The 25,269-nt window shown below is 32.3% G+C and overlaps 5 protein-coding genes and 1 long non-coding RNA gene across 9 annotated transcripts; 2 read left to right on the top strand and 4 right to left on the bottom strand.

Moving 5' to 3' along the window:
• Nucleotides 1-123: 123 nt before the first annotated feature.
• LOC135791680 (monocarboxylate transporter 13-like) lies at nucleotides 124-3,118 on the bottom strand. The gene is made up of 6 exons (XM_065302152.1): nucleotides 2,825-3,118; nucleotides 1,923-2,243; nucleotides 1,717-1,863; nucleotides 1,022-1,561; nucleotides 774-965; nucleotides 124-715 (listed from the first exon to the last, which is right to left on the bottom strand). Exons 1-6 carry the CDS (start codon nucleotides 3,075-3,077, stop codon nucleotides 567-569), a joined length of 1,602 nt encoding a protein of 533 aa, XP_065158224.1. The 5' UTR covers nucleotides 3,078-3,118; the 3' UTR covers nucleotides 124-566.
• A 6,998-nt stretch (nucleotides 3,119-10,116) lies between these two features.
• Nucleotides 10,117-13,030, bottom strand: LOC135791681 (monocarboxylate transporter 2-like). Of its 4 annotated transcripts, none has more exons than XM_065302157.1 (8): nucleotides 12,751-13,030; nucleotides 12,312-12,460; nucleotides 12,115-12,241; nucleotides 11,819-11,962; nucleotides 11,446-11,723; nucleotides 10,751-11,123; nucleotides 10,490-10,684; nucleotides 10,117-10,435 (listed from the first exon to the last, which is right to left on the bottom strand). In XM_065302157.1, the coding sequence occupies exons 2-8, from the start codon at nucleotides 12,390-12,392 to the stop codon at nucleotides 10,254-10,256; spliced, it is 1,380 nt and encodes a 459-aa protein (XP_065158229.1). In that variant the 5' UTR covers nucleotides 12,393-12,460; nucleotides 12,751-13,030; the 3' UTR covers nucleotides 10,117-10,253. The 4 variants fall into 4 exon arrangements, with proteins under 4 accessions (XP_065158229.1, XP_065158225.1, XP_065158227.1 ...); XM_065302153.1 differs by having other exon boundaries at nucleotides 10,751-11,126; nucleotides 12,751-13,027; XM_065302155.1 differs by lacking the exon at nucleotides 12,751-13,030 and adding an exon at nucleotides 12,517-12,635 and having other exon boundaries at nucleotides 10,751-11,126.
• Nucleotides 13,031-13,226: 196 nt separating this feature from the next.
• Nucleotides 13,227-13,803, bottom strand: LOC135792271 (uncharacterized). The gene is made up of 2 exons (XR_010548232.1): nucleotides 13,693-13,803; nucleotides 13,227-13,635 (listed from the first exon to the last, which is right to left on the bottom strand). It is a non-coding gene; the product is annotated as an uncharacterized lncRNA (long non-coding RNA).
• A 612-nt stretch (nucleotides 13,804-14,415) lies between these two features.
• LOC135791684 (uncharacterized) lies at nucleotides 14,416-15,039 on the top strand. The gene is made up of 2 exons (XM_065302161.1): nucleotides 14,416-14,510; nucleotides 14,568-15,039. Exons 1-2 carry the CDS (start codon nucleotides 14,450-14,452, stop codon nucleotides 14,930-14,932), a joined length of 426 nt encoding a protein of 141 aa, XP_065158233.1. The 5' UTR covers nucleotides 14,416-14,449; the 3' UTR covers nucleotides 14,933-15,039.
• Nucleotides 15,040-17,113: 2,074 nt separating this feature from the next.
• On the top strand, nucleotides 17,114-17,749 carry LOC135792804 (uncharacterized). The gene is made up of 2 exons (XM_065303546.1): nucleotides 17,114-17,214; nucleotides 17,279-17,749. The coding sequence occupies exons 1-2, from the start codon at nucleotides 17,148-17,150 to the stop codon at nucleotides 17,641-17,643; spliced, it is 432 nt and encodes a 143-aa protein (XP_065159618.1). The 5' UTR covers nucleotides 17,114-17,147; the 3' UTR covers nucleotides 17,644-17,749.
• On the bottom strand, nucleotides 17,679-25,207 carry LOC135792176 (ATP-binding cassette sub-family G member 1-like). The gene is made up of 6 exons (XM_065302790.1): nucleotides 24,754-25,207; nucleotides 20,707-20,843; nucleotides 20,337-20,648; nucleotides 19,543-20,278; nucleotides 18,452-19,499; nucleotides 17,679-18,401 (listed from the first exon to the last, which is right to left on the bottom strand). Exons 2-5 carry the CDS (start codon nucleotides 20,832-20,834, stop codon nucleotides 19,149-19,151), a joined length of 1,527 nt encoding a protein of 508 aa, XP_065158862.1. The 5' UTR covers nucleotides 20,835-20,843; nucleotides 24,754-25,207; the 3' UTR covers nucleotides 17,679-18,401; nucleotides 18,452-19,148.
• Between the last annotated feature and the right edge of the window lie 62 nt (nucleotides 25,208-25,269).

Here is a 25,269-nt window from a genome sequence, read left to right as displayed (position 1 = left end):
AACTAGAATCTAGTGACAATGAACTAAAAACGATGCAAAAATAAAAATGCAACTATATTTAAAATGCACTATGATTTTAGTTATTTTTATCTTCTGATCGTATAAAAATAATAAATTATTGCCTAAAACAAAAAATAAATAGTTTATTGGTCGTCAAATATTGCGGAAATATACAATATAATATTCAACTGTTTCTTAGTTAGTTAAACTAATTGTCCTACGTATAGATCTATAAAATATTCTAATAAATATAATAATTATACCACAATTTGATCTATGTGTCACTAAAATCTATTTTAAGAGGAATTTCCCATTCAATAAAGTAGATGTTGCACGAAAACACTACCGCTAAATGAAGGCGCTCATAAATAATGATTTATACGACTAGTGTTTTATGGAATATTCATCGGCATCCTGTATAAAAAGTACATTGAAACTAAGTGTGCAACTCAGTGCATGTATCACAGAACGTACGTTCGGACGCACGTAACCTCAATAGTTGGCCACTAATAAATTACATCGTTACCTTTTGTTCAGTGAGCTCCGAGAGTTTAAACGAGTGACAATTAAGATTTTTCGTTTTTTACCACCTGGTTTGTAGATTTATAGCGTTTGTAGAGCATTTCCGTCGTCCACATTAGAACGGTTGTCAATGTCACGATGTTCAACACAATGATGCATCGGCGGTAACTTCCGGTCAAGTCACGGATTACACCTTTATTCAAAAATAGTTTATTTATGTTTAAATTCAATTTAATATTTTTAATGTTTACCTATTAAGGGACCACCAGCCATAATAAAGAGTCCATTAACCACCATTTGAATACCGGAAGCGTTTGCTAATCTTTCTATTGGCACGTAATTGGGAATCACGAGTGTCCAATAAACGGTACGAATACCTTTCGCAATTCCCAAAGCAACAGCTACAAATAGAAGGTCTTCGTATGCGCTAAAGAACAACAAAGCTAAAAATAAATTAAAATTAAAATAAAACAAAATAGATGATTAATTTCCAACTTACAGAACCTAGTAGAAATCAGTAGAAGCAATGAAAATAAATACATAATCCTGGGTGGTTTGTTAAGAAAATCACCAATAAATGGCGATAGAAATCGGAAACACAAATCAGCAATGGATAAAACCGAAAGAAACATTGCGATTTGAGGTGTTGTCAACATAAAGTCCGCCATAATAAACGGAGTCAAAAGAGAGAAATTAATCTCGGCGAAAACAGCAAGAGACATTCCCAACATAATATTAACGTAGACTGGGTCTTTGAAAAGTGTTAGATCAAAAATAGTCACGATGGAAGTCATGATACGTTGGCAGAGGTTTTTCTTTTTCTTGGGGTTTTCTTTCTCGACGTGCGTGTCCGCATCATGCAGTTTACCGTTTCCGTTGGAAGCTTCTTTCAAGGAGTTAGACTCCTCACTGATGATGGGCACCTTCTCATTTGGCTCACTCAAAGATCGTTGGGCATTCAGACGGTTCATCGACTTGGAGAAGTCATCGGTAACCGACTTGAAGCTGGAGATTGATTGTTTACGTGATTTTAAACCAGCTGTGATTGGAAATTAAAAATTTAGGTTAGAAAAATGTTAAGTTAGGTTATGATAGTTTAACTGTCAAAATTAAGTTTATCTACTTATCGAAACTACTAAAGCCACTTTATGATAGAAATAGTTTGTTAATTAATAAAATAACACTTCAACTTACGACTTAGAGATAACACACTGCCGGCCAATGGAGTATCCATTCCGTAAATAGCTTGCACTTCAAGGTCGTGATCGATTGAGACCACTGATTGCGCAAAGGAACTTTGTCTGTCATAGAGCCGATGCTCCTTTTCTTTTTCGGGATTATCTAGAGTCAAAAGTTTTTCATTATGCACTGGTAAATAAAATTAAACTTTTGACAGTAACCTGTAGGTAATAAAGTGGATTTCGTCTCGTCCTGTTTGGTAGTGTTACCATTTTCCTCATCGATGGCTTCCTCAATCATGTGCCATTCAACAGGTTGTAGAAGGGTGGCGGCAATAAAGGAGTTGGCGGCAACTCCGCCAATTACCAACATAGCACCCTGCACGCCGTATAAAGAAAGCAGAAGACTGATCATCTGCGGCATCAACACAGGTCCCAATCCTGTGATGGTCATTGCGATACCGGCAGCCTTGCTCCGACGCTTCACGAAGTACAAGTTCAAGGCGTACGGGTAAGATGACATGCCCATTCCCATACCCAATGCTAATTAATTAAATAATAAAATTAATTCAAATCAAACAAATTTTAGAAGAAATATTATGTTATTTTATGCTAATAATTCTGATATAAAAGTAAAAGTTAATAATTGCTACTTGATAGTAATAGTAAATTTTTTATTGAAACAATTGTTATATCAATGACCATAGAATTATTAATAGTATTAATTCTGGAGTAAATAAAATTCTTAATCCTTAAGTTGAATTAATTGTTCAAGTTGAAGTCGCACACGCACATCGGCCTTGTCAATTCATTTATTTATACATTTACATTATGCATTATTTATAGATCGTTATTAGCACGTTATACGCATTTGTTATACGTTAATTATTAATCATTTGCATATGATATTAGTACCTAATACAACCAGTTATTATTTATCACCTTATAATGTTACTAAATTAATTCACTTTATAAATTTTAACTAATCTTAATATTTAAATAAAATGTTTCTTGAAAATTCAAATATCATAAAAGGAATGCATGGAAATCATTTTTCAATAAATGGCGTCAGAAATACTGTGCATTTTGGCTTTTATTCTTAAAATGTATTTTAAAACTCTTACCTGTAATAAAACTGTAACTGATGAGAAACCATGTAAACGAATTGGCGAAGGAGGTGAGTATCACACCCGCCGTAGTAAACACTGCACCGGCGATGGATACCTTGCGGGGGCCGAAATATTTCAGCAGTGGGCCGTTTATCAGTCCGGTCATCATACTGCACGCCGCGTTTGTGTTGATGATGACTGAGCCATCGGTTGCCGAAAAGCCCAATGCATTGAATGTGTCTTTGAATACCAGTCCGAAACTGGTCATGATTGGGACTAAAATTAGCTGAAATAATCATAAAATATTTAATAAATTTTCAATTAACAGAATCTTAACCTTAAATTTTATTAATTACAGTTTTTAGTAATGCATATGAAGAACTTAAATTATTTATATTTTCGAATGTAATTTAGAACATTTAGAACACAAAGGATTAGAAAATAATAGCCATGGTTGATTTATTAAGTAGTCAATAAAAAACTTTACGATGTTTTAAAATAAAATTACTTTTTAGTTTTGATTGGAGGTTTTTATGAAATGTTTAGTCTTCGGACTGTTAAAGTAAATATTATCGATTTTCGTTTGAATTTCGATTCGAATTAAATTATTATTCAATCGAAATTTAAAATAACTCATAAAAATACATTTTAAAAGCTTTAGAATGTCTAAACCGTTTATTTCATTAGCCTTCCGAACGATAAAACACTTTTATTAACTATTTTAATGTTTATACACTATAAAGTGACTTAATTATTTATTTAGTAACTTTTCTTGTTATTTTGCTTTTAGTTTTAAGTAATTATTGTATGCTTTTCGTAGGTTGCAATTTGGGCAATTTTAAATTCGCCAAAAGCAATTTTTATAATTTCTAGTTTAAGTGGTGTGCAAACCTTGACTTACTAAAACACTAACATGTAATAATACACTTATAATACGCACAAATTCATTTCTTTACGAGTACGAGTACATTGAAAGTAAAGTCAAAAATCATGATTTGCAATAAAATTGATGACATTTCTAATTCGTAGATTGTACAATATTTATTTTCATTATTATTATTATTATTATTATTATTATTATTACGTAAGGTTTAACTGTTTTAAGTAGAAATTAATGAAATCATGACTCAGCATATATTTACACTTGTAAATAATTACTTTTCATTACACACAAATTCAACTCGATAAAAATTCCTTGAAATACCGCGAATTATACTTACTCGTATTGTAATTCCGATTTTATAATAGTTAATTATTTATATTTACGCGTAAATCGATTTAATTCTAATTTAAAATATTATATCACAATTTGTACTACAGGTAGGTTAAAATAAGTTGTATCTTATCAGATTTATGTTATCTGTATGCTCTAATCAATCAAGATACGAGTACGTGAACAATATTATTAATTATTAATTAATTTCATATCACCAACAACAAAGTTATAGTAAACCATATTTGTTTTGTTAATTTTAAAGAATTTCGATATTTTTACTGCGCAATAATTAAATAAATAATTTATTATACTGAAACAATTCGGTTTTACAATATTTTTCGATAATTTGCAGAGAAAAACAGTTTAACAATCTAAAATAGTAAATATTCTATTTATTTTCGTCGCAAAATGCCGTTATTTCATTAAAAAACACAAATAAACACAGGAAAATTTTATTGCAATAAAACCCCCCCATTTTATTAACCCGTGCTAAGTCTCAAATACTCAAAAAATGCAAAATTCCAAGCACAATGTTCGGTTTTGACAATTTTTTAGTTTAGTTAGACGTGACTGTCAATTTCTTTGATTTGGCGAGTAAATAATCTTAAATAAAAATTATTTCACCAGTTTCCTAAATTACCCAATTTAACATGGAAAAATTATAACAATTTATACCCACTGAAGCTACATTAAAACTGTTTTTAAATACTGAAAGTGCTCTGGCATGACTGAAACTCAATTAATTTTAAGTAGCTAAAGTGAAACGCATCGCAACAAAATTATTCAACGTAATAGTAACAGTGGTAACACACTACTAAAACACTTAAATGTAGTGGTAAAGTTTAAAGTATGCACTGGTGTAATAAATTCATCTTGTATAGCATATCGCTCAACGATTCATCATCACATATATTGCGCACATTCCACTATCACATATCAGCTGCAATAACTTTAAAAACAAGTACATCACTGGTCGTAAGTTATGGATGATGTACATTTGTATAATACAGAATGCAAGCGCTAGTTTTACTGCTGACTGCTCCAGTTTACCAAATGTACCTATCTATAAACGGTATAACATAAAGTAGTTGAAAATGTTTGTGAAAAATGCGTAATGTAGTTTTTAGTGCGCTTGCCGGAATAAACGCTTCAAAATATTTGCATTTCCACATCGACACTTGCTCACCCATTCCAGCAAACATAAAAAGATTAAAAACATGGAAATAGCAGATGGACCGCTTGTTTGCTTATCGTTCGATACGGCGTGTCGACGGCGTGCTTCCGAATATAGCGACGCGTAAAACCGCGCAAAACTAACTAACTATTTGAACTTTACGAGCTGATCGTTGGTTTTATAGTTAACTATCGGTTAAAGTTTAGTGTTCTTTGAGTGTAGTTGCATGGTGAATCGGATTTAAATTATTTTTTGCCAGCATATTTTGTCGGCAGTGAAATTGAGTAAAATCAGCAAAAATTTACGATTTAAAACAATACATTTTACCCTTTACAATAAATATAAATATAAATATTTTATATTAGATCTTGAGACTTATTGATCCGTAAATATCTTTGTTTCTCATAATAACTCCACACATATTTACTTGAATTGTATTTATATGAAAATACTTCTTCAATTGTATTGATTTATTTTTGTTCGCGTGTTTAATTAATAAAATATTTATTTAAAACTTAAACAAACATTTTCCAGTTCCTAAAACTAGGTGTATTAGAAAATCCTTCAAACTTGGATGTACAAACTTTGTAGTTTAGACATTGATTAAATATATTTAAACAAATTTTTACAAATTATTTACATTGTGTTCGATTTCAACATTCGTACAAAACTATTCAATTTACTTATAAATTATTCAAAAATATTTTTTATCACAATTGTTATCATGTTTTCCTCCCCGATTTGATTTTTTGTACAATTTTCAATTAAGCGCCGGCATCAAATAAAGCGCTCATGACAAAAACAAACTGAAAACGTGTTATTCAATTTCAATTCGCGATTTAGTGTTATTAATAAAACCATCAGCGGATTATAAATCGTAATTGCTGTCGAGCGATTTGTCTACAATCGTTTTTCAAATGTGAAGCTTTTAATTCACTAATCGCCGTCAGTGTTGTAATTAAAATTGCATTTAAAACATTTCAACATGTGCACAGATTCAATTTGATTATTATATGTTAAAAATATAATTGGTGCATAATTCCTAGTGACACAATCGTGTTTTATCGTATAATTCTAGGAATGCAAACATGTTTCAAAGAAAAACAAAATAAATGTTTTTTACACTTCACGTGCTAATTTCATACATGATTTTACCTTAATCAATAATTAAGTTGCCATTCAAGTGTCGATTACGTTCTCCCTTGACGTACTCGTATAATGCAGTTGTGTACACATGATGCAATATTGAATAAGTCAATTATTTGCAAAATTTTGCAATTATCGTCATAATTATAATTATTAATCCATCATCAGAACTACATAATAATTTTGAGTATTTTCTTTAAAATGTATTCACATTTTAACACAAATTAATATTTAGTGTATTCATCAAAAGCTATAATTTTTGTCACAAAATATATACTTAATTAACGAACTTAATAGATGATTACCAATAAATTATTACGTGTAAATACGTATAAATACAGTAGTAAACACTTGCAATTAATAAATATATTCAGGATATTCCACGTGGTTTTACCCTAATACAAATACATAGATAATCTTTATCTAAACCATTTTGAACGTATCATTCTCTAATGCACTACAAAACAGATAATCACCGATGATTCAATACAGGTAAGTCCAACGTGAATTATCACGATGAACTTGCAATTAAATTCGTATTCGCATTATATAAATGTTATGACGTTGACGATATCGACGTTAAACAGATAACATCACAAGTCAGTCAACAAGTCAACCCTGCTTTATTTACGATTTTTGCTTCGCGGAAAACTAAAAATAAGCAATTAACAGTATCTTACTATACATTGGTCTCATCACAATACTGTTGTGCCCAGTATATTTGTTTTGTTTGATGGTTTTCAATCATTTCAATGCAACCGCCTCAAGGTTGGCTGCATATCAACATCTGTCTTATGACACTTGTGATTAATTTGTTTCATTAAAACGCATCGTTTTGGAATGAAAAAAAATTGAGGGACAAAAATAGTAATTTAAAACAAACTAGTAGTCAAATTTAATGATGCAATTGTGCATTCCATCTTTGAATACTTGAATACACGAGAACTTTGGTTGTAATAACATTTAAACGTGCGAAATAGAATTATTTTTGAAAACAAAAGTATAAAACTTTGTCTATTGGGTGTAGTTATTAGGTTATGTATTTTAGGTTAAAAAAATGTCATTTTGACATTGACCTAACCACAAAACTCAGCTACTCTGTGACCACTACATTACAACATGGCTTCTTTAAAGAATAATTTATCGTAAAATACGAATTTAAATAAGAATTTGCTAGGAATTCAATAGCAATGATTAAAATTGAGGTTAAAGGTTACTCTTTTACTTCTACAAGATATATACATATAGAATATATAGTTTATTCTAAAATGTTATATTGTTTTAGTTTGTTTTACTTGTAGTTAGCATGTGAACCTTCATTATTCAGACGCCGACGAGTACCTGCTGATAAGCAAACATAATGTTATTGCAACCGATTATCCTCACACGCTTTGTATGTGACTAGTGACATATAAGTAGAAATACATACATACTCAACATTCCGATTACACAATTTTGCTCAATGCGCTCAGTTTTTTTGGAAATTTTGTTTGAGAAATTGCAATATTTTTAGAAGTCCTTGAATGAAGGACATCTGACTATTTTGTATTAGGTATATTGTGTTTTTACTCATGTCGCATAAGAACATCTTGCATATTAATGCGCCAGTTTTACTTTGAAATAAATAAAACCCAAAGAATTACTAAGAATAATTGTCCAGCAGGGAAAATCCAGCCGCATCATAAGATCTTTTCACTTGTAAACAAAGACATTAAAATACACGACTGTATAAATACATACAAATGATAATAAAATGTCCAATGTTTTGTGTAAACAAAAATATTATATCATTTTATAGACATTTGTGTTATTTAGTTGATAACGACTTCTTTTTTAATCATTTTTTTCCTTATACAAGTGCGTGAAATATTTGTTTTACTAAAGTTGAGACATTGCTACAACAATTTGATTACATTATTAGTGGGATTTTGACATCACGCATATTTCTTGTATTCTGAGAAGTTGGAACACGCGCTTTGCAATTACATGATTTAATTATGCGTGCGAGCAATGATTGTTATTAACGTCGCGGTCGGCGTGAGGCGTTTTGTAACATTTTGATAATTGCCCGCGATTTAATGAGCCAATCGGGCAACAAGCTATCATATGTTCGTTGCACTTGGATGGCGATAGTCGTCGGTCGCCGTTAATTAGGCGCTCTAACTCTAAGGTACATGAACTTTAATTGCGATAGTTTTCTACAATCAATAAAAACAACAACAACACATTTGTCAATGTATGACATATAATTAAGTACCTAATATAAATTAGTTTTAGTAACTTTTTACTAAAAGTACCATCGTTATTCTTACTTTTATTTGTACTAATTTATAATAAATTATAATAAGCGTAGAAATTTTCTTTTAATTGAAATTAATTTAATGTTTTTTTCTTAATTTTTATATGTAACGTCATTCTCAGAACACTCACCCGAATTTACTCTAATTAAAAGGAACATATGAAGGTTGATAAAACCACAATATACTTGCAAAAGTATAAGTATGTAAGTTGTAACAATGTCTAAAATGCGTGTTGATATCTTGATGGCCTAAAATCCATCTACACGCTTACTCAATTGTTCCAAGTTTACGCAATTCGAACCAAATTATAAGTTGCACATTGTATTATCATATTTTTTCAACACACACGCCAACATCCGATTGTAATGTTTTGATTTCATTTCGTTTCGATTCATTTTACCACAAGGTGAATTATTGGTTTTAAAATTGCCAATTTTTCAACCCAAATTTTTATTAATAAATTTTAATAATAAGTTTACGATGAACCTTAACTTGAAACAGTAGCTTTTCCGCCTTTCCTTCCTCAAGTTCTCGTTCTTGAGACTAACCTTCTCATCTATCAAAGCTTCCAATAAAGATTACCTAATTAAATTGACAAGAAGGCCAAGGAAAATCAAATCAAGTCTGACTCGAAATGAAGAAGTAAAGAATGTAGTACAATGCAAATATTAATAACAAATAATAGCGGGCAATAAAATAACAATCTGCCGAATGCAACCTTCGAACAAAAAAATTTCAGCCTGTTTTTATGGTTATTAATTCACGTGCTTGAGCGCAACGGTGAAAGAACAACGACTTCACCGCAACAAATCGTTTCGTTTTTTACAATTACTTTTACTTTAGTTTTAAAATTAGGTCACCGTGAAGATCACTACTGTGATTAATTAATCATTATTTAAGGATAAGCTTCATTCATACGAAACATTTTATTTATTTAAATCTAGTTATTGTCCGCGATTTTGCCCGCGCAAATTCTCAATCTTAATTCAAAATCTTTCCCAGCGCCATCATTATTTCAATTATCTTCTGATTGAATCTTTAAACTTTAAGGGCTTATTTTACAAGCTTTAAATTATATTTTTGCGACAATAACTAGCTTATGACATTTCCGGAAGTCAAAACTATCTCTGTAGCAAGATTGATTAAAATTAGATCAATAGTTTTTACGTGAGAGCGTCACAAACATACAAACGTAACATTCGCATTTGTTTTGCGTAAAGTATATGTTGAAATAAAACTGACCTTCAAAGAAAATAGAAACAAATGCAACCAATTTAATTGTTCTCACAATAATTAATTTCCGTCATTACATTTGTGGATATTAAAAAATTGTTGTAATATTTTAAGCCCCGCTCCTTTAATTACTGCGCATGTGCAATGAAATATACCAACGATCGGCATAATAATATGTTATTATACAAAGCAGCACTCCAAACCCTATAATTTTTGATGCAGATAAGTTAATAATAACTTTGTTTAAATATTTATTATTACTAAAGTTATAAATGTAGTAAAAGTCTATATAATATTCCGTAAACTCTCATTTGTTATATACAATACGGGGTAGAAAAAGGTAATAAATTGATGAAAGAGAATATACAGCGTGAATCATTTCGTGTTCACATTATTTTCTTGGTTTACTTCGTTGACTTCGACAGTCTCAACACGTTTTAATCTTAAACGTGATGTGCAGAGAAACTCTGCCGTCCACAGCACGATGCAAAAGAGCGACAACACTGACGCCACATGCAATGTGTAGATGTATGACTCACTTATATCATGAGTCCAACCTGCAATAACCAAATCCACAATGACATTTATTTATAACAGTTTTCTTGACCTACCAATTAAAGGACCAATGATTAAAGACAAAATTCCATTGGAAACCATTGATAAACCTGTTGCAGCCGCGAGTTTCTCTCTGCTGACAAACTTTGGTATGATAACGGATTGAAACACAGCCTTCATTCCCTTGGCCAGACCCAAAATGGCCGACACAGTAAAGACTAAGGACGGTTGTTCGTAAAAGACACTTAATACTGTAGTTTAAAAGACAAAGCAAATTAAAACAATTAATCATCAAATAAGTCAAATGTTTGACTTACTAGTTCTACCAAAACATGATAAAGTTAATGAAAGCAGGTACATAATTTTAGGTGGCACATCCTGACGATATGCAATGAAGGGAATTGCCAGCCGACCAATTATATCGGCAAATGCCTGCACGCTCATTGCGTTCGCGGTGTTGTCCTGATTGAAGTGCGACAGCTCGCGCAGAATGAACGGCATCATTAGGATCACGTTTAATTCCGATGCGAACGAGACGCCCATGCCGATGACGATGATCACGTATACACGATCGCCAAACAAACCTAAATCCAGCATTCTAGCAAACTCGCTGATCCGGCTGCGCTTGTTCTTCGTCACGCGGTACGTTGTTTCCTGATAGACAGGCGACAACAACCTCTCGGACACGTGCTGCTAAAAAACACACATTTTTTTGCAATTGCATAAAAATTCCAGCAAATAATAGCATAATAAACAACAAACAGCAATCAATAGAACATAAAACTGATAAATTATTGATTTAAAAATGCATAATCGTTTATCTATTATTATCTAATTTGATATTTAATCGTAATTAAAGTGTAATTATGTTAAGTTTGTTTCTAATATAATAAATAATTTGAAGCGAACCAAATTACCAACTTACAAATGCCGCATCGTAGTTAGGCAATCACCACAACACCAATAATGTTAAAAATCAAGCAAATCAAAACAAACATAAACCAAAACTTACTGTATCATCTGTCTTCTCATTCGTTGACTTAGACTTCTTCTTTCCCATAGGACGTAATAAAATAGTGAGTGGAAGAGCATTGAAAGAAATAGCAGCCAAAATCAACACAGCCCCGTGAACACCGTAGTTTTTTACCAGCCAGTCACAAACCTGTGGCATGAAAATTTGTGACAAACTAGCACCAGTGACTTGCAGACTGATGGCCAACGTCAGACGTTTCTTGAAATACGAATTCACCGCGATGTACATTCCAGGCATCAAGATGCCTTGTCCAGTGCCTAGAATAAAAATGTATTTGTTAACTATCTTATTAAACAAACATACAGATCATATCATATAACTTTACACTGTTATTACATACCTTGTTACATACCTATTAAAATGCCAATGGTGAATAGCAGCGCTTCATAACTTTTTGAAAAAGCTGTTAAGAATGTCCCCAAACACATGAGAAAACTTCCAAGGAACGAAACCTGACGATAATCGAAACGTTTCAAGAGTGGACCGCTTATGATACCTAAGAAATTATATTTAATATTATATTATGCTATTAATGTTGTCAGAACTTAGCTGTTTTGCTATTCAATAAAATACCTTTGAAACCACAACTTTATATATGCATAACCTAAGCAAATTGAATTAAAATAAAATTAGAATAAAACTTCTCACCTAATGCACACATTATAAAATTGTACAAATGTAGCAAAAACGAAACTTTTGCTCCAGTTAACCCCAACACATCATATTGGCTGTGATAAATAATTCCAAAACATTGTGTCAAGTTTAGTAGACATGACTGCAACAAACAAAGGCATAATCTTTGTTAATTCATACACAGTAAAAACAAGTTTATAATAAGTACTTACATTAATAACAACAAATGCAATAACAATGATCCAGCCATAGCCACCATCCGGTGGCACAAAACCATCCTGATTCCATTCCATGATGTGTAAAACAGAATGTATAAAGTGAGTATATATCAACACATCACATACTCATCAAGTTATTATCACTGAAACAATAAAATTAGATAAGAGTGTACCCACTACCTCACTCACTTTTATTTACAAATCCAAAGGCTAACAGTGCAATAAATTATGAACACAACCTAGTACTTTACTTGTGTAGCTTCTATGTCTATAATATTACTCATACTTAATACTCCACCTTCAAATTAGTACAAAATGGAATATTGACTGCTTATCATAACTGAGTGCACTTATACAGTCTGTAGGAGTAATTGAGAGGCAGTCAGTATTTTTAAAGCAAATGTATAAAAATATTCATCTAAAGATGGCTTACGCGGATGTGGCTGTTGCAAAAACTGCTGATTAAACATTTAGGGACCATTGAAACCGCACAGGATGTCATTGCACGAGTGAGATTTGAGTTTACACGTTTTAAGTTAAAAAGTACAATAGTTAAAGAAAATGCGAACGTGACAAACACTCGATCTAAACGGTTATGTACGTTTGGTGTGCATATGTCGCTGCTTGCACCTTGCAATAGTGCAGACGAAATGAGGCGGTGTATGCGATAAGTGATCATATGATATTTTGTAAATATTGAAGAAACTCAGGGACACTTCTCGGAGTTGTTTATGAAGTTGCAACTTGAATTCAGTACATCCACTGTATGCAACCCAGTGATCAATATGCCTACTTTTAAAAGCGGTAAAAGCGTAAATCAAAATTTCCTTTTGATTTTAATGGATATATCATTGGAAAAATACAAGTAAGAAGAAAAAGTAGGGGCATTTAGTAAAATTTTTTATAATATTTTAAATGCTAAAGTATTTTATATTTCGAAAAGTTTAATGCATTGTCTCGTTCCTGATTTCTAAGTAAATGAAGAGAAAATGTTGATTATCTTCAATTACAATATTATCAACTGTATTGTTTGCTCTGAAGGAATCATCAGGAATTCTCCCCCATTCAGTTGGATATTCGGGTAAAATGTAGAGCTGCCAGGCAACTCTCTCGTCATAATCGTTTGTCAGTCCTCCAATACTCAATACAACTTTGCCCTTTGCAGAATCGAGTGTTTCAAATCCAAAATGTTCTTCATCGAACCAGGATTGTAGTCTCATAGTATCATAGAAGGTGAAGTCATATCCTAATCTTATAGTCAGATTAGTAGTATGGAATGGCTCGGCTGTACCCGACAGTGTAGAATAGCTAATGTGTGCTGGAATGAACAATTACTATGTTTATTAAATACTTTTATACAAATCTTTTTACTTACCATAATCTGAGGCAGCAAGGCCCGCGATCGATGCAACAATAAGGCACAGGAATACTTTCATCTTGAATTGTTAGGGAGAGTATGATTTGAAAACAGATTTTGCGCGCCTTAAATATACCTATGTACTATCTATGTAATCGTCTAAAAATTCATCTGATAACAATCTCATTACCCATACTGACATTGTATTTCTTCAAGTGTACTTCAAAATTTGAATCTTGAGAGAAAAGGGGTTTATCAAGATTGATTTGGAAAGACCCAATAAATTTGAGTAATTTCTATGTGAAGTATGACTAATATCTAATGCAGATTCTCATTCTGAGTCATAAACTTTTTAGTTTATAACATTTCAATGTTGTTCAGAGTATTTTTGTTATCAGGTTCAAATTAATATATTTTGTTTATTTATTATGAATTGAACCCACTTAATTTTAATATTTCAATTGTTAATATTGGTAACATCAATGCTCTAAAATTTTTATAATAATTAAAATTCATAACGATAAATTGTTATTCTAACTCTTGAAGTAGCATTTCTAGTCAGACAGACATACTTGAAATCTTCACGCATAAGTCAGGTGGATATTCCCAATTATCATGGAAAAATCTGCCTTTCAAGATTCAAACAACATTAAAATACAATTGAGAGTATTTGATGGTGTTCTTATCAGTTGATTTTTTACGCAATGACATTGATGTGTTTGATATAAAAAGCCTGCAAAAGTTTTTCAAATCATACTCTCACTAACAGTTCAAGATGAAAGTGTTCCTGTGTCTTCTTGTTGCGTCGATCGCTGGGCTTGTTGCCTGCAATGATGGTAAGTAAAAACAGTTTTATAAAAATATTTACTAAACATAGTAATTGTTTATTACAGCACATATTAGCTACACTACACTGTCGGGTACGGCCGATCCAGTCCATACTGTCAATTGGACCATAGGATTAGGAGCTGGTACCACCTTCCATGATGTCATGAAAACACAAGCCTGGTTCGATGAAGAAAATTTTGAATTTGAAACAATTGATTCTGATTACGGCAAAGTGGTAACCAGTATTGGAGGACTAGCCAACGATTATAACGAGAAAGTTGCCTGGCAGCTCTTCATTTTGCCTGAATATCCAACTGAATGGGGAACCATTCCCGATGATTCTCTCAGAGCAAACAAAGCAGTCGATAAAATTGAAATTGAAGATAACCAACACTTCCTCTTCATTTACTTGGAATATAAGGAGAAGTAAATTTTGATTCAATAGTTTTGAAATGTTGAAATATGTTATTTTAAGAATAAAATTTTACTGAATGTAGTTTTCTTAAATTCTTATAATACACAAAGATTTAAAACAAATTGCAATTACTCATAAATTTCCTTAGATAAATTATCATATCCAGTCGAGTTTGCTATTTCCTGTGCTTCCATATACTTCATATATAAACATGCGCTTCTATTGGCTCTTCTTTGACATTTATCTTCTTGCTGATGCTGTTTGTAACAATTTTCTGCTTCGTTTAGAACGTCAATTGGTAGATTTGAATGAAGCCGCAAGGAATTCTTATTAAATTCGTCGTTTTCTGTGTATATTTTGTAAACATCCGAAGCGCAGCTCATGAGACATGCGTGGTTTTTGACTTTTTTGAAGGATTCCTCTGACATTTCAAGCATTTCCATTCCTTTTTTATCTATGGGATACTTTTTAGCACATTCAGAATAATAATCTTCTTCATAATCAGTAATCTCTTTTATAAAACACTGTAAGAATTTGTAAGAAAATTCGCAAGTTGAAGGTGATTGTGAATTTTGCATGCATTGTGTTGCAATGGGTCGATATAATGCGTTCATTCTTGTCATTTTTACATTGTTACCTGTGTCGTCTAATAAATATACCGCTTTCAGAACACACTCATCTACTTCGCAAGTCATTTTTTCACCAAGTGTTTTATAACAATCTTCTTGAGCTTCAAAAATTTCATCTAGCGTATCACGAAATACATTGCCAATCTAAAATGTTAAGTAAATTAGGAAAAGGTTGAGATTTATTTCGGAAAACTTACAGTAAATAATACTTGAGCAAATAAAATTACTGTGAAAGTAAAATTCATCTCGCTGAATCTAAATTTAAATCAAAAGTGATAACTGGCTATAAATCATAATTGCCTTTTGATTTAATTTATTTTATTGGAAAAATACAAGCAACAAGAAAAAATAAATGCATTTAGTAAAATTTTTATAATATTTTAATCTAGAAGTATTTTATATTTCGAAAATGTTTAACGCATTGTCTCGTTCCTGATTTCCATGTAAATGAAAAGAAAATGTTGATTATCTTCAATTACAATATTATCGACTGTTTTGTTGGCTCTGAAAGAATCATCGGGTATTCTCCCCCATTCAGTTGGATATTCGGGTAAAATGTAGAGCTGCCAGGCGACTCCCTCGTCATAATCGTTTGCCAATCCTCCAATACTCAATACAACTTTGCCCTCTGCAGAATCGAGTGTTTTAAATTCAAAATCGTCATCGAAAACGGCTTGTAGTCTCATGGTATCATAGAAGGTAAAATTGTATCCTAATGCCATAGTCATATTAGCAGTATGGAATGGGTCGGCTGTACCCGACAGTGTAGAATAGCTAATGTGTGCTGTAACGAACAATTACTATGTTTATTAAACACTTTAATAAATCTTTTATTAAATCTTTTATATTTACCATCATTGGAGGCAGCAAGGCCCGCGATCGACGCAACAAAAAGGCACAGGAATACTTTCATCTTAAATTGTTAGTGAGAGTATGATTGGAAAACATGTTTTGCGCGCCTTAAACATACCTACTATCTATGCAATCGTCTAAAAATTCAACTGATAACAATCTTATTACACATACTGTCATTGTATTTCTTCAAGTGTACTTCAAAATTTGAAATGAAAAGCAAAGGTTTATCAAAATTGATTTGGAAAGACCCAATAAATTTGAGTATTTTCTATGTGAAGTATGACTAATATCTAATGCAGATTCTTATTCTAAGTTTAAAAAGTTTATAACATTTTGATGTTGTTCTGAGTATTTGAGAGCTATTTTTGTTAACAGGTTCAAATTTATTTATTTTGTTTGTTGCGCCTCGCCGCATTCAAGTGTACCACTTGTCATTTTTAATATTGTTAACATTAATGTTCTAAAAACTTTATTAAAATTAAAATTCATAATTAAATAAATTGTTATTCTAACTCTTGAAGTAGCATTACTATTATAGACACACATACTTGAAATTTCCACGTATAAGTCAGGTGAATATTCCCAAATTATTTTGGAAAATTTGACCTTTCAAGATTTAAACTATAGATACATTAACATACAATTGAGAGTTTTTGAAGGTTTACTTATCAGTTGATTTATCTTATCGTTTGATATAAAAGCCTGCAAATTTTTGTTTCAAATCATACTCTCACTAATAATTCAAGATGAAAGTATTCCTCTGCCTTCTTGTTGCGTCGATCGCGGGCCTTGCTGCCTCCAATGATGATGTTGGTAAGTAAAAAAAAAAAACAATTTTATAAAAGTATTTAGTAAACACAGTAATTGTTCATTACAGCACATATTAGCTACACTACACTGTCGGGTACAGCCGATCCAGTCCACTCAGTCAATTGGACTGTGGGTTTAAGACATGAAACCACCTTTCATTATATCATGAAAGCACAAGCCTGGTTCGATGAAGAAAATTTTGGATTTGAAACAATTGATTCTGATTACGGTAAAGTTGTAACCAGTATTGGAAGACTGGCCAACGATTATAACGAAAAAGTTGCATGGCAGCTCTTCATTTTGCCTGAATATCCAACCGAATGGGGGACCATTCCCGATGATTCCTTCAGAGCAAACAAAGCAGTCGATAACATTTTAATTGAAGATAACCAACACTTTCTCTTCATTTACTTGGAATATAAGGAGAAGTAAATTTTGATTCAATAGTTTTGAAATGTTGAAATATGTCATTTTAAGATTAAAATTTTACTGAATGTAAGTTAATTAAATTCTTATAATACACAAAGATTCAAAACAATTTGCAATTACTCATAAATTTCCTCAGATAAATTATCATATCCAGTCGAGTTTGCTTTTTCCTGCGCAGCCATATACTTCATATATAAACAGGCGGTTCTATTAGCTCTTCTTTGACATTTATCTTCTTGCTGATGCTGTTTGTAACAATTTTCTGCTTCGTTTAGAACGTCAATTGGTAGATTTGAATGAAGCCGCAAGGAATTCTTATTAAATTCGTCGTTTTCTGTGTATATTTTGTGAACATCCGAAGCGCAGCTCATGAGACATGCGTGGTTTTTGACTTTCTTGAAGGATTCCTCTGACATTTCAAGCATTTCCATTTCTTTTTTATCTATAGGATACCTTTTGGCGCATTCAGAATAATAATCTTCTTCATAATCAGTAATCCATTTTATAAAACACTGTAAGAATTTGTAAGAAAATTCACAGGTTGAAGGTGATTGTGAATTTTGCATGCATTGTGTTGCAATGGGTCGATATAATGCGTTCATTCTTGTCATTTTTACATTGTTACCTGTGCCGTCTAATAGATATACCGCTTTCAGAACACACTCATCTACTTCGCAAGTCATTTCTTCACCAAGTGTTTTATAACAATCTTCTTGAACTTCAAAAATTTCATCGAGCGTATCACGAAATACATTGCCAAACTAAAATGTTAAATTAATCAAGATTTTGGAAGTTAATTGAGAAAACTTACTGCAAATAATACTCGGGTAAATAAAATTACTATGAAAATAAGATTCATCTTGTTGAATCTAAATTTACATCAAAAGTGATAACTTGCAATAGAATAATATAAATTTATTTAGTTTATGGTGTGTTAATAATTGGCCATTTCCGATATATTTTAATTAATTGTACTTCTATGTAGGAAGTATATAATTAAAGGACGTTGTTGATCGATTCACTGATTATTATTATATATTTACTACAATTTGTGCAGTTTGACCATGGATTTCAGTTCAAAATAGATCATAAATAAAAGATGCTGATTTTATCCATATCGTTGGCATGTATTTGAGTGAGATTTTAATGAGAACTTCTTTAGGCACGTTTAAGAAAACATAATGTTTTTGCCGCTAAAATATATCTTAAAATGGATCATCCCTATCAAAATTAAAAAGTTCCCTAATTAAAATACAACGTCAAATATTGGTTTAAGTATAAATCAATATACGAATACTTACCAAGAAAATATTTGTCAATTCTAAAGTCTGGTTGCACTGGTGAGACAACTATTACTATATTTATATTATAGTAATATTTATTATCCTGTGTCTAGGTGTATATTGTAAAAGTAATGTGTAAAGATCACAAAATTACCTAATAATACTACAATTTGACCATCATAAGTTACTTAAGAAGATAATTATAAATCTCAATAAAATTTAACATTAACGATTGGCTAACAGTTTAATCCTTAAAACGAAATACGAGAATAATCTTATTACCATAAAAAATCCTAGTAGAGCCACCACGTCTATCACATAGGTGTGTATGTCGCCCGTCATGGACATTTGGGTAAGGAACGTTTGTGGATACTTGTAATGACAGTACATGTTATTACACTCCAGCTTTTCGCGAGCCATACCGTAGACGGCGATCATGCATCCTTCAAAACTATATCGAACGTAAGACACGTACGACAACCAACTTAAATATTTGGGTAAATCGTTGAGATTAGCAAAAAATCCAGAGAACAGAACCATTGGTATGATTGATATAGGTCCCAAAAATACACCACCCTACAAAACACACAGTTTTACACAGGTTTTAATCAGGTGACAACGAAGGCGTACGCAGCGTTGCATTTTCTTTGGTAATATCATTGGTGATGCGATGATTTTCGCTAAATGTTTTGTCCGCATACATGTCGCAGCGTCCTGAATTGACGGCAATAACCAATTTCTGAATGTAATCCCATGCCTCGCCACAAGCTACTTCCAGAATGTAATCCGCGGGATTGTGGTAACTGGGACAGTACAAGCCCATACCGGAAAGAAATGGCACCAAACCAGTTACAACTCCGCGATATAAACACTGTCCTTCTCCTAGCATATAAAGCTGATCGAACATCTCAAAAAGCCGAGCTGATGGTTGATGAATTGTGCAAATAATAGTTCTGCCACCACGTGCTAAACTTTTTAGCAAACTAATGCATTGAAAGCACGAACTACTGTCTAATCCACTCGTGGGCTCATCGAAAAACATGACCGGTGGATTGTTAACTAATTCCAGTGCTATTGATAACCGTTTCCGTTGCCCACCTGATAGAGTCATTGTGCTCGTGTCTTTGCAGTCTTGTAATCCCAATGTTTCCATTATTTCGTTTATTATTACTTTCTTTTCACTCTTGGATATATTCTTTCCTAATTTTAAGTTGGCAGACACGTTGAGTGCCTCTTTGACGGTGAGATGTGGTGTCAAACAGTCGTCTTGCATTATGTAGCAGGACATTTTTCGAAATTTGCGTAAATTTCGTTCTCGGCCATTAATTAACACAGAACCAGTTAAATTCGACGTTCTAAAACAATATATTATTATATAATCTATATATAAACTTATAAATATAAACTACGCACTTGTATCCAGCCAAAATATTCATTAAAGTTGATTTTCCAGCACCTGAAGGACCCATGATTGCAGTGAGTTCTCCGCTTTTAAAATTTCCATGGACTCCTTTCAATAAAGTTTTGTATCCACGTTTCCTGCCTTCTGATACAGAGTACGACAAATCGGAGAATGTGATTTCTACAGGTGGCCTGCGTGGTAAATGAGTTAAGGAAATCATCGGTTTCCTATGGCTATTCGGACTACTATTAGGTATTTTCTTCAACGTCGATGAAATCTGTATTTTTGTGGCACCATTGCAGAGATGACCAGAATCACCATCACTATTGGAAAGTAATTTTTTGATTTGATAAAATCAGAAATGTAAATATTAAAACTTACCCCTGCATTGCGTTGTTTAGAGATTCATTTTTAGGTGAACTTTTGTATGAAACCGATTCATCTATGTTAACAGCCACAGTTCCAGTATCGCCTGACATTCCGTCCTCTTTGTGTTTTACCTCAGCCATTTTGAAAATCTGGAAAAAAGTTGTAATATATTTAGAGAGTTCCATGGATGCTATGCCTACTGAAATTAAAAAGTGATCGCTCTGAGCTATTTAAATAGTTACACTAACAACAATGTTCGTGTATCTAAAGTCCATATACATTCTTCAAGTACAAATAGACACTTGTTGGAGGAGTATTTCCCATATCTCGACAGTTTTCAGATTGGATTAGAATCACTCGAAACTCGTATTGTTAGAAGCAGGTGTTTCCTGGTAGTGTTTTTATTGTAATTGTAATTGTAATCAAATATCGAGCAAGTGTTTGGTAATTAAATATTAGAATAATACGTATATGTAAATGTCACCACATTTGAAATTATGGTTTGTTATTTAGTAATTATTAATAATTACCTACTTATTTTTAATATTACCAATAATTATTTTTTTTAGTTTTAGCATAGTTCCAAGTTCAAAATATTATTAACTTGGTAATAATTTTAATTGTTTGAACAATATTTCCCTATTTTTCAAGAAAAATAGGTCAAACCGCAGAATTTCAAATAAATTTTATATTAGTTTTGGTATAGTTACTACCAGTAGAAAATGTCACATTGCGTTATTAATCTACGTGCTGTATGAATTGCTGCAACCAATGAAATCGATTTGAATTTGATCACGAAACAAGCGTAAAAGTAGATCGAAACTTAAATGTTTATAAGTTACCATGGTTTACTATCGATTAAAACCGTTTTAGATAAGTACAATTTCAATTCGACTTGTAAACACGGTGATTATTATTCCGCACGGATCTGAGATCATCATTTTTCACATTAAATCACCTTTGAAAGAACTTTAATGCTAAAAGTTCAGTGTCATTCTTAACACAAAATCTTCAACAGAATTTCAATTATAATCAAGTAGAATTACAACAGCTCGAATTTTAGGGAAGATAAATAAACAAATAAATTTTACCTGAGCTAGTAGAAAATAATAAAAGTCCAGAACCTTTCCTTAATTAAAAAATAAATAATTAAGGTTAATTATTTATCGATAATAGAACAATTGATATCAAATTCCTATCGATTGGGGCATATAGGTCATCCCAAACAATCAACAAAACGGCGAGTTTCTTAACAGTTGCACTAATATGTATCTACACTCGACTTGTTCGTACGAAGCGCGAATTACAACACAATTTTTTGCAAAGTGCGATGTACTGAATCAAACTCTCTCAACAGAACTAAATTGCCTGAGCATGCCCGGGTCATTCGCATCACCTAAAACCAACTCGACCTTAGGTACTACAAATATTAATAATATTAAGTGACAAAGAACACCGAATCAATCATATACATTTAATGGTGCGGTTTAATGTTTCCATGATGTAAGTTGATACGGCACGACCGCACTATGTACTCGAAGATGTACTTTGCTATATCAATGAGTAATAACTATACAATGTAAAACCTCAGTTTATGCCAAATAATGCAATTAGAAAGTAAATGTGTTTTTTAATCGTAATTAAACATGAAAACGTTTGCATTGATAAGATAAATAAAATAATTGTGTCGCACAATTACTTATTGAAACAAAAACATATAAACAATGCGTAGGAAACTCGCCGGTGTTGCGACACAACAAAATGGCACATGTGATTAAATGTAATTTTAATAAAAATGGGAGATAGCTAATGATAGTCATTATATTTGTTTTGGCCTGGAAAAAGTCGTTTTGTTTTAATATTTTTAAGTTCTGTACAAAAGTCAAACTTACTCTACTTAACCAAAATTGTGTACTCGTACTTTGTAACACTGTTTCATACACGTGAAGATAATATGGCCTTCATATTTCCATGTTGAATATCATTATTACCACTAATTATTTTGCATGATTTCGAATTATTCTAAGAGACGAAATTATACATTTTCAAATTGCCTAAACAAATTTCCATTAAATATCATAATGATGTTGTTGTCGTTTTTAATAAATACTAAATTAAATACTTAAAAAGGTTAGAAATAGAATTTTGGAACGAAAATTAAATGATTTGTTCTCACTATGCTACTGAAGGGCAAAGAAAGTCATCAAAAAATGATTTCTCTCACCAAATAACTTTATGGCACATGTAATAAAAATAAAACAAATATTACAAAGCACGGGATATTTTCGACACAAGTAGAAATACGAGTATAAACCGTAGGTACCTACTAGCGGAACAGAAGCCTGGCAGAGTATTAACACATCAATAATTTAACTTATAATTAAGAAAAGTATACAGCACTGTGTAAACTCTGAATGCATCGCGTGCATTGTGAAGTATAAAAGAACGCAGTGCCCTTTGGTGGTAACAAATGCAACGCGATTATTAATATTTAATTGTGTTCCTCTGATTTTTAAAAACGCACGAAATTGTAGCGTAAAACATAAAAAAATTCCAACAATTCTAATTTCACTTCCAAATCAAATTTCAAAACACACATAACTAATTAGAATAACACCGTATAACTTATTTTTTATTTTTTTAAACAAGTGTTACTCATGATAACAAACTAAAAAAATATTTGTTGCTGCATATGAATAAAAATTATCGTGCCAATGAAATTCGTAACCAATCCTGAACGCTGAAAGCACGGTCAAGCAAGATAACGATTGGCTGAGATTATCAAGTGTGTGCTCAAGTGGGTACTTAGAAGCTCTTAAAACTATGGAGGACTTGCAAACTCCATTTTGTCGATTTACAATTACAAGAAAATCTTCCTCCCGGAACATTGCTATATCTCACATATATTCACAGAATATTGTGCATCATTTTATTAGTCACGCTGCATTTATTTTATAATTACCAACAATGTGTGTAATAGTAGTCCATATAAGTCATATTCCTACAAATAATATTTACAAACTTAAACATTCCATTTAAAGCACATAAAAACGCATCCTATTTTAACCAAACAAGTAGTGCGATACAAATCGGTTAAATATATCTACTACAAATAAGGATTTAACCAATTTATGATATGTTTACGTACGTAGGTAGGTATACTCTGAGTTGAAACAATAAGTACAAAGAACTTTGAGCACGCATCAATTGAAAACAATTATTGGAAGAGCGTCAATTTTCTCCACATGATTCAATCATGATGCTGAATCATTGTGTACCGTTTACGTACAAATTGTCCTGACGGTTTAATTACCTTAATAACAGCCATCAATGCGACAAAGCCTTACGTGGTGATGGTTCAATTGACCTTAGAACCCATGCACGGGAAAATATCGTGAGTATCAAGCCGAGCGTCATCTTGTACCAATACCACAGTCATTTAACTTTTATACTTTGCCATTATCTTCCTTCATTGCAAACTTTACTTAAATGTAATTAATCGAAATGCGGGTGGCAACAAATAACATAAACTATATGAAGATTGCCGATCTGGTCCTATTGTTCATTAATACTAATGCACTCATGTTTAAAAACGCGGATTATCGAGATAAGATAAAATAATTTAACAGAAACCGGAACATGATTTGATCAAACAATGTAGTGTCTAGACCAGTAGGCAATAATTACAAATGATTTGTAAACAGTTACATTGTAATAAAATATGAAGCGAAATTCATTTGAAATTTCATTTTAATTTGATTGTTTTGCTCTTAAATGTGAGTTTATTTAATCATAAAGCATAGCTAAACAATGGTTTGATAAGGAATGTGATAATATATGAATAACTAATTTAATTTAAACAACGCGTGGTGAAAATGTGGAGAAAATCCGAAAATGTGATGAGAAAAGCAATTGTTGCAGGAATTACGCCGTAAAATACGCAAAATTTCGGTAAAATCTTGATCAGTGTCAATGTCAGATTTTAGTAGGTATAAGGAACCAATGTTTCTAGCTTCTGGCTTGGCATTGTAACAAGTAACATTATTGTCGATGACTCACCAGTGATGTAGAGCGGCTCGATGCGATATATTCTTGATATTTAAATTCACAACACACTTGGTTTACATGGCGGGTGTATGTTCCTAGAGTCGAAGCACTAAGCCTGTACAAGTGCACACAGTGAATGAACTAAACATCGCTTGCGAGTTGCGACAATCAGCTGTTGGCTTCCACGGCGAGGAGTACACTTATGCAGGAATGGATCAGTTCGCGGCGCGTATAAAGCCGATGTTTCTATTTGCAACGTGTGGGACTTTGAAACGTACGTGCGTTCGGTGCGATTGCACCGAACTCGTCCGCAGTGCACGTAAGGACGAAATTGAAACAACCTGCCACGAAAAATTACAGTCACACTTGCCTAACGCAGGCTCGGTGCAGCTCTGGGCCGTCTCATGATGATCGATTTTCTTTTGACATGGACCGCGCGCTTGCACAAAGATTCAATTCGTACCGTGCGCACTGTACCCACACCTTGTATGCGCGTAATTACAGCCGCGAATGCGCGTCGAATCAAAA

The sequence above is a fragment of the Atheta coriaria genome, unplaced genomic scaffold (assembly GCF_025399875.1).
Source record: "Atheta coriaria isolate IRGN ID8LTWV9N9 unplaced genomic scaffold, Caltech_Dcor_3.1 hic_scaffold_5_pilon, whole genome shotgun sequence".
Classification (NCBI taxonomy): Eukaryota; Metazoa; Arthropoda; class Insecta; order Coleoptera; family Staphylinidae; genus Dalotia; species Dalotia coriaria.
The sequence above is the reverse complement of the archived record's forward strand: the minus strand, read 5'-3'. Positions and strand labels throughout refer to the sequence as shown.